The sequence below is a fragment of the Lepisma saccharinum genome, chromosome 10 (assembly GCF_977018435.1).
Source record: "Lepisma saccharinum chromosome 10, izLepSacc3.1, whole genome shotgun sequence".
Lineage (NCBI taxonomy): Eukaryota > Metazoa > Arthropoda > Insecta > Zygentoma > Lepismatidae > Lepisma > Lepisma saccharinum.
The window spans coordinates 31,219,177-31,228,968 of record NC_139238.1 but is presented as its reverse complement, the minus strand read 5'-3'; the positions used below and the strand labels follow the sequence as shown (position 1 = coordinate 31,228,968).

At 37.5% G+C, this 9,792-nt stretch overlaps 1 protein-coding gene across 1 annotated transcript in view; it reads left to right on the top strand.

Moving 5' to 3' along the window:
• Positions 1-225: 225 nt before the first annotated feature.
• The window catches only part of LOC145994048 (uncharacterized), a 37,438-nt gene continuing 27,871 nt past the window's right edge, over positions 226-9,792 (top strand). The window contains exons 1-5 of the mRNA XM_083130131.1: positions 226-378; positions 4,668-4,760; positions 6,519-6,666; positions 7,317-7,450; positions 9,696-9,792. The exon at positions 9,696-9,792 is cut by the window's right edge and continues 53 nt beyond it. Coding sequence (XP_082986257.1) covers positions 312-378; positions 4,668-4,760; positions 6,519-6,666; positions 7,317-7,450; positions 9,696-9,792 — 539 coding nt within the window. The 5' untranslated portion in view covers positions 226-311. The remainder of the gene's footprint in view (positions 379-4,667; positions 4,761-6,518; positions 6,667-7,316; positions 7,451-9,695) is intronic.

Below are 9,792 nucleotides of genomic sequence, written 5' to 3'. Positions count from 1 at the left end.
GCCGTTCATTATTCATGGAACCGCGGACTCGAATCCTCAAAGCAATTAGTTTCTAACCTTGACTATTCCACTTCTGGTCTAAAGTGTGTAACGAGTAACTTGAGCGTCTCCTTCAAAGGTACAGAGGTAAGGTCAAACGTACTGCGAAAAATACATTAGACCAAAGAGCGCTTCCGTTTCCAATCGAATCTCCTCAAGAGGGGGAAGGGGGGGGGGTGTTGCGTTGGCGATTGAGTATCTATATCTGCAAGGGAAGATAAGGAGTTCTGCTCATTTCGTCTTTGGTCTGCAGGAACTGAGAGAAGTGCAAGATGGCCGTGAAACACATCAACATTGTGCTGGCATTCTGCCTGTTCGCTTTCGCAAGCGGGAAACTATGTAAGTTTTGATTGATTTGGTATATTTTACATCGCTTTTCTGCCATTTTTGCCTATACTCTGTCCCAGGAATCTGTGAAGCATGGCCACGCATGGCGGAAGAGGAGGGGGTAAACCGAGTGAGCAGAGCGAAGCAGTACACTATGCTGCGAAGTCTGGTAACTAAAGTCCCTTCCCCTTCCCCGCAATCTCATTCCCCCTCACGTGTTAGTTGGTGGAACCGTCTTGCGTCACTACTTGCGCAGGGACTTCTTTTCGTTTTCTTACTCCAGAGATAGACGGGATAGAGTATAATCGAGGAGATGAGGATGAAAGAGATAAATCACGTGGACGACAGACAACAACATCCCATAGAGGATTATACTAGCCATAGCTCCAGGCACCAGAGCCTCGTTAGTTGCAAATTGCAATCCAGGGTGTACTACGTGGAAGTGAGGTTGACAATTGGATGTCTTCGGTAAGTGTCGCCCTTTAACCGCCGTTTCAGTTTTGAGTTGTACACTTATTTCAGTTCTCCAAGGTTTTACCTGTTCGTAACTATTCTCTGTCCAGGTAATATTCGGAGCAAGCGAACGAAAACATGTATCTGTGCAAGTAGCGTGTCGATACGGTTCGACCAACCTGAGGGGAAGTGAGGGCGTGAAGGGGAAAAAGCGGCTGCAGCTACCAGCTGTTTGCAAATAGCGCGTACTGCTTCTTTCCGCCCACTCGTTTTCTCCCATTCTCTGCCGTTATGCGCGGCCTTGCTTTGGAGATTTCCGGAATAGAGTATAACTAAAACTCTGATACAAGCCTTTTCCCTTCACCGTTCAGCCCAGGTATTCATTAATTAGAGCTTGAGTGAGCCCCAGAGCAGTTTTAAGCCTAGACATTTTAAGTCTTGAGCTGTTCACATTTATATCTATGTTGTTTGCGCAGTTCTACAAGGTTTTTCCCCATCCATAACTAACACAATCTCTCATACAGGACTTTACTCCATAAGGTTGGACACAGGTACACATTAATTGGAGTCTGGGTGAACCCTAGAGCTGACGTTGACAACGGTTATTACTTTTAAAAAAACCGATTCATGCCCGTTTCGCCCAGTACCGAAGAACTTTGTTTTATTGGCTCAGGTGATAACGCGCGCCAGAACGGAAGTACCGTTTCGCCCGTTACCGTTTGCGTATTTACAAACCCTATAGTGCTGCAGAACCAGAGGTATATAGCACTTTCTTATTGGCTGTGTGAACCGGAAGAGTTTATGTTCCGTGTCCACTGTTCCTTGTTTCTTCATTTACAGCAAAAGTATGGAAAAAGTAGACTTGTGATTATATGGTACTGAAGTTTGTAGATTATCGAAATTATGTTAAGAAATATACGTTTATATAATAAAATATAGTGACTTTAAATAGAAAAATCATTTACTTCAAGAAGAGTTCTGATTTCTGTCTTCTAAAACATTAATTTCAATAATTTTGCTAAAATATGAACCTTAGTGTAAATGTGTTTCTTATGTAGTTGGGATGGATATCTGAAATCTACACTGTTAATTTGAACCCTGCCATCTAGCGCTGACTTGAAGGAACGCTGCATCAACTTCCGGAATGGCAGCCAATCAGCAGCCAAATATCGCTGGAGGTTCCACAGTACTATAGGGTTCGTAAATACGCTTACCGTTTTGCCCAGATGGAAATGTGAAAGTAAAAATTCCAAATCGTGTAGAGCCTAACCTAACCTAACCTCACTGGCTAATACTATTATTGACATTGTGTTTGTACTGTGTATTCGTATGTAGTACATGTATCTGTATTTCTGTTATTAATGCATTAAACAATACGACAAGGCTACCCTTTGGAAGCCACACCTATGTTGCAAACGGTTATTATTTTTGAAAACTGACATTGCCAACTGTCATTACTTTAAAAGTTAAAATTGTAAACAGTCATTACTTTTGTAAACTGACAGTGCCAATGCTCATTACTAGAGACGGGATTTTAATGGCAAGTCCTCTTTTATTTTTCAACACGGACCATGGAATAAATAACAACGGTGTTGATAACACTAGGGAACAAGTATGCTTAATTCAAAAATAACAAAAAAAATGCTCTAACACGCAAGATTTTATTTTTACAGGTAGATTTCAGTATACATGGAAATGTGCGTAACAAATGTACAGAGCCATGAATTGCACATCATATAAGGACATGTAAATAATATAACGTATCATTTTATAAGGAAATTAGTAATCAACCACTAGTCAAAAATAATTAGCTTGCTACAGATAAGGAAATTTGAACAATACAAAAGCATACGTTTACTTGAGAATAGGTAAAAAATGTCTACCTTTCAATGAACGTCTCTTATATTCAGTGCTACTTTCTCGTTTCGTATTCCAACAGTAATCCATGGCTGGGTCCCATGGTCCTTGGTAACGACGTTCAATGTCAGAAATGTCCTGATGGAACCTTCCCCCTGTTTATCACTTACATCAGCTAAATTCTGTGGAAAATATTCAAGATATTCAAGATGAGAATGTAGAAGATGAATTTTTAAAGACATTTGGCAACCCATTTCTTGGTAACACCTCAGTAGCTCTGAAACTAGAAATTCATAGTTCTCTTCTTTTTTGTTTCCCAGGAATCCATTCACCACAGCTTTGAAGAAACGCCACCCTGCCAGCTCGACGTCTTGGAGCTTTGATTAGAAAATTTTGTCTTTCAGGAGTTTTCTAATTTGTGGTCCCACAAAAATACTTTCCTTCAATTTTGCTTGTTGTCTAGTTCGAACAAAGGTCTTGGAGGTAAAGAAATCCACTGCCATCTTTTTTCAGGGCTTTCACGAAGTTCTTCATCAATCCTAATTTAATATGTAGTGGTGGGAGAAGAATCTTCTTTTGATCAAAAAGCGCCACATATTTCACATTTTTTCTCCAATTTGGTATTCATCCATCATTCCCCAATCTTTAACTACAAAATGACGACTTGTGTCGCGACTGTCCCACAGGCACAAAAAGCAGCAATATTTCGTAAAACCTCCCTGTAATCCTGTGAGCAGTGCAATAACCTTGAGATCAGCACAGATTTCCCATTCATATTTATTATAATTTACAGCTGCTAACAAAGCAGACATTGTCTCGTATGTTTCCTTCGTATTTAGAGCATGGAATAAAGGAATTGATGGTAAAACATTGCCATTATGCAGCAATACAGCTTTTTAATTTTGAGAAGTCTATGAACAGTCTCCAATCGGGTACTGAATGTCGAACACCGAACTCATTCATTAAGGAAACGATATCTACACAGAAGCACATATTTTCTTTCATTGTGAAATACCTGGAAAACTGTTCGTGACGGTTTCGATAAATGGAAATTTTTGTGTCTTTTTTCCTCGCTGTGGTGTACCGGTCTCTTATATATAAATTTCCATAACAACTTTTCGAATGAAGTAATTCTTTCCCTTTCTTTTCAAGGTAAACATCTAGCCTTATTTTCCAATGTTCGTATACCTTATACCTTAAATTTTATTTTATTAAAAATTGACATTATGAAACATTTTTTACGTGTAGGAGAATTTTGAGGATTAGTTTCGCTTACTACACTACAAAACACATTAGAAACAGTCATTACTTTCACGGGGGCAAAAATCATGTTCCCTAGTGTAATTATCTTCCACCAACAACATTACATGATTTTGACTTCCCTTGTTTTCCCTCTTTCAGCCCACATTCCCCTTTTAAAACATATTCCTTTCTGATCCCTTTGTTGACTAGCTTCTCAGTCTACATTCCATTTTTCCATTTTTTTTAAAAAAACTGCCTGGGTCCCTTTATTGACAAGATATCAAATATTTTGTACGACTGTTTTTTTTCCTGGGGAAAACATTCAACAATTGTTCATTTGGTGCAGCTTAGAGGAAAGTAAGAACAAGCGTCTTCTACCTTACCTTCCCTCCATGAGTGTTGGGAGCAAGTTGCACCGATTGTTGAAACAATTCAATCTGGGCTTACGCAGCAACAAATGCACTGTCATCGGAACTCCTGTTGGCTTGAAAGTATACTTATCTGCTAGATTTGGACGTTTATTGTGTTTTTAGAATAGTATTTTTAGTGGTTGCAAAAATAAACTAGTTCTTTTTCATTTCCTTTTTTTGGCAATAATTATCCCATTTCTTGTCCTTTTAAGATAAACATTTTTCTCTTTAAAATCCGGTTTCTAGTCATTTTTTTCTATACTGACATTGCCAACCATCAAAATTTTCAACATAGAACATTGATTTGTTCAATAATGATAATACTCTCTTTCATTTCAGCCAGTCACCTCACAATCTGCAGTTACGATGACCCAAACATCAGCGAGTGTGTGAGGAAATCGGCACAAGAACTGTTCCGAAACTCCGTAAGGGGTGAGTGCATAAGAAATGTTCAAATTTGACCCCATTTATTTTTACAAGAAGCCGTAAAATTTATTGTCCACAGAGGGAAACAAGAGATCGATCGAACAAAACAATTTTGTTGGAACTGAGCCACGAAGAACAAATCACAATTGAAGACTAAAATTGTAAAAACGCTGTAAGTGCCACAATAATTCAAACACCGTTTTCCACGTTAAACTGTGAAATGTGCCATGCTTTATAATGTGGTAAACGTGAAATGTGGCGGGCAGCCCTCTAAGTAGTTCAAAGGGCGTGTAAAGAGGTTACTAGTGTGCACGTTCTTACGGGCTGATGTGCTGAACGATGCGATTTCCCAACACTTACAACGTTTACCACTTTTGGTCCTCGATTATTTTCTTTCAACTAAAATAGTTTCTATCTTGTAATTTCATCTCACGTATAGGTTATAGTCGTGTGGCATGTACTTACTTGTGAGTATCCTTTCCTCAATTTCATCTCATGATGACTCATCTTCATAGTTGGGATTAGCCAAATATGAAAATAAAGGGAAATAATACCATAAATGCAATACGTATCAACTGCTTTGTGCAGGTGGTTTCTATATCTAAAAATATAAATAATCACGCATTTATATTCTAGATCTAATCCTAATTTGACCTAAAACTTAATACAGTAAAACCACGTTAATCCGGACTAATGGGGGGATAAGTTGACCGATTGAACGAAAGTCTGGATTAACTGAAATAACCTAAAAGAACAGTAGAAAGTGCATTAAAACTCCGTTTATAGCAAAAAAACACGTTTATTATGGTGTATTTAAAGGGCATAGGCCTAAATACACTATACAGTACAGTGCAAAGTCTGCGGGAAACCAGAATTTCATCAGTGGTTGACTGCCTTCTCTTTTGGAAGTTCTCTTGTTGACTTCTAGCCACATTTAAAATCTTGCATTCTGCTTTTTTCTGTCTTTTGCCTGTCCGGATTAAGCGAAGTCCGGCTTATCGGAGTCCGGATTAACGAGGTTTTACTGTACATGACCCAAAAATATCGATTAAATTTACAAAGTATGCCTTTCATTAAGCATTTTACAAAATCATTACGTTCGTTTACAGTAAAGGTCCTTTACATATGATTGTCGACAGTGTATTATTTTAGCGAAAAATTGTATTTTTCACTTTTATTTTTGTCCCTCTGTTCGTTCCTAGCAAATCCAGTTATTTCCCTTCACATAATAGTTACATATTTCTAAGAGGTGGGTGAAGCAAACATGAAAACATTGCCTGCCTGCAGAATTACGATTTTATGAACAATATCTGATGAAATGTTCTTTTTTTAAGAAAAAAAGTCTTTAATACGCTTTCAAAGCACGTTTTGACTAAAATACGTCCCAAAGTTTAATATGGTTAAAAAAAATATCCATTTAAATTAGCAACAAAACGTGTTTAAATTACGCAGAAATATAAATATAGAATTTCTGCCTCCCGAGCCATTCCTAGAATGGGACACTCACATTCAGTGTGCATAGGTGGTATAGGGGTAACATCGTCGCCTTGTAATAGAGGGGTTCCGGGTTCGATACCCGGTGGAAGCACATTGTGGTTCGGATCCCACTTTAAACTGTAGGTCCAGTTCCGTTTAGCCTTTCTTTGCATAAAATGGGCTTAAAGACAAACTCAACTCAACTCATATTCAGTGTAAGACATGAAAGTGGAAATGCCATGCTACGAACCGTGAACCCCTCTCTATATAATTCTAATTTATTTTCAGGAATAAGGGAATATGGAATCCCACCCACAGACCCGCTGTTCGTTCCACTCATGGTCATCGACCAAGGAGTCGGTCCTGTAGGATTGGTTCTCACCTTGAAGGACTTTAATATCGAAGGGATAAGGAATATAGTCGTCGAAACCTCCAGGTTTGATATCTTCCATGTCATCAGGCGCCATTTTGTCTGACAAAAGACTTGCCGGAGCGCATTCTTAATTTAGTAATTGAACAAAAATATAGATAAAACTTACTTTGTAACTAGGTTTCTGATGAAAGAAATAAACATTGCTAAATACTCAAGCTAAAAATTGGTATTTTTAGGCTTGTAACCGTTGGAATTCAAATTTGAATTCAACTGAAAATCAGACTAAAAATTTAAAACATTTAATTAGAGATTTTAACAGGTAATTAGAAATTCAGCAATTTCGAGCATTTAGTTGCAAGTCAATCAAATTATATTATACATCTTAAAATTTTATTTACCCTGAATACATAAAAGGTGTCAGAAAAATTGTTTGAAATAACAAACGAATAGTTTATGTAACGAAACATGTGTTGAAATAAGCGACAAACAAGTAATTGTACATCAGAACCAAATTATTTTGACAATCGAGTAAATTCTGTTAGAGATATCAAAAACATTGCTGAAAATTACAAAATTCTTCCTTTATGATTATGAAGAAGCTTTACCAAACAGCTTTTGTTAATTCAATAAATCAGTTTCTTTTCTGTGTATATGCTGGTAGAAACTGCAATGTGTAACACGTATTACTGCGACAATTCTACTTTACCTCACAGGGTGGATCCCTCGAAATACTCGATCCATGGGAATCTCACAGTGCCTGAAATCTCAATCGTCGGAGGCTATGACATCACTGGCAAGATTTTGCTTCTTCCAATCACTGGAAAAGGAAACTGCAAGATTACATTCCGTAAGTAGTACAAAACATTGCCTGTGTTTACGTATTTACTAGTTGAACTTGGTTAAAACACACTGTATGTTAATAAGGGAGCCCTCATTCAATCGAACCCCAGTGACAAGGTACGTAGAATCGTTATGGGAAAGACTGCACTATACATTTTGCATAGTATAGTCCGTCTGCCTTAGTAGTGACAATCGATTCAAGTGCGCATGTGCTGACTTGAAGAGTCCATTGGCAAAACAGGGGTATAACGGATAAGGGGAACAGGAAACGCAGCAGAAACAACACTGAAGTTTCGCACGTACTGACGTCGCTGCCAAAATATGTTAAAAAGGAAGTTATAAGAGTTTTAAAGCCCATCACAAACAAAGCGAAGCAAGAGATAATACACATAACAACCAAAAGTTTGTTTCTACTTACCGACCCTTTTCTCTGTTGAGCTAATCTCTTCCGAGGTAAAACAATACTAGTAAAAATATGAGGAACACTATTGGACTATCCGAATTTGTGTGATCACACGTCGTCGGTGAAACATTAAATTTACAATTCTTTACTAAACAAAAATTAGATATAGCAATTTTGGAACATGAATTTTATCTCAGAAAACGATATTTTACTTTTTTATTCAAAATGTTTTATCTCAAATTATTACCCATAAATAAGTATAATGCAATGCACCTACGGTCTTCAATAAGACATTTTGATACCAATGTTTAAATTTTCTAACATTGCGACATCTACTGGTCAGAAAATAAAACTTTTAGGGTGTCTATACTGAATCATGTTTTACTAATAATACGTAGCTGCTGTTATGTAATACGCAGACATTATGGCATCTAATGTGGGCAGTTTTGTACTTGTACTGTGCCTCACGGGCATCTGAAGAACTTGCATTTTCTTTGTATTGATGTGTTTGTCTTCTTCAAAAGCATACTTAAAGATTCAAGGTTATTCCGCAGAATATACAGTCACAAAAGTGCAGTACGTGTTACATAGAGAATACAAGTAGAGATTTGACACTGAAACTAAGCGTGATATAAATAGTGCTACGAATATGAGTAATTATTGTAGTTATTATAATTTTCTGAATTTTTAATTCGTTGGGCTCAGGGGCGTACTGAAATAACCGATCAGGTCCGGGCAACTGAAAGAGGAATTAACTGTATGTAACTAAACCACACAGCCGCATTTTTATATACCGTAGTTGTTTTTCTGGTGGAATCATAGAGATTTCGCAAATTTCATAAAAATTTCAAGAATGGAAAATGATTAAGGTCCAATCGTGTACTACTCTTCATTATCCCTCCCTCTTATCGTGTGTGTGTGTGTGTGTGTGTGTGTGTGTGTATGTGTGTGAACCACCCATAAAAACGTTCCGGACACTGTTACCAATTATAGAGCACATTCTTTGTTTTCTTAATACTATTCGGAAACTTTAAAAAGAAAGAAAAACATTATTCGCTGATGTTACGCGTACTAGTGTTAAGGTAACAATTGTTTAGAGCAGGTACTGTAGGTACTGTAGTTTCATGTAATGTACTTTCTATCAAATTTAATGACGATAAATAGTTTTATTGTGTATTCTTTGATATTGATGAACATTAAGTTCATGAAAAGCCAAATATATCATCACGGAATGTGGCTCAAGGGACGAATGCCCCCCATACTTGCCTTATAGGCCACTACGCTCCTGGTTTAGCTGTTCAGGGTGTTAAGCTTGATGAGACACTTTACTGGATGTGTCAAATTAGCCCATTTTCTACTTAGATAGGCTAATCGGACACTTAACATTGTGCAATATGCCTCCACCGGGATCAAACCCGGAGCACATTGAATACAGTGCGGCAATGTTACCACTAAACCATAGGGAAGGCTCCCTAGAAATCTATATATTATAAAAGGTAAAAAAGTAAAGTGCTCCCCTGTGCATAGCACCACGCCATGAAGGCGTATAGGGGGTGTGGGGGTAACGCCCTATGTTTCTATATATTAAAAGATACTGAATTATATCCTTTTGATAAATAATTATATTACCGTTGTTTGTAGAATACTAATCATGTTCTAATTTTAACAATTCATGTACACTAAAGTTTGCACATATTTCAACTTACTTTTATTCCAAACTAGTAATGATAGGCTAGTTTCAAACTTCCTACCAATCAACGTCACAAACTAGGATAGCCGATAGTCCTCGAAGTGCCTGATGTACTCACCAGTATGTAACCACCTTGTTAAAACTGTTTCCATTTTGCAGTTGACAATGACATCCTCGTCCGCATCCAAGGGAAGTCCATCGAGAAGAATGGAAAGGAGTATATGAAGATGACGAAATTCGATTTCGTCCTTAAGCC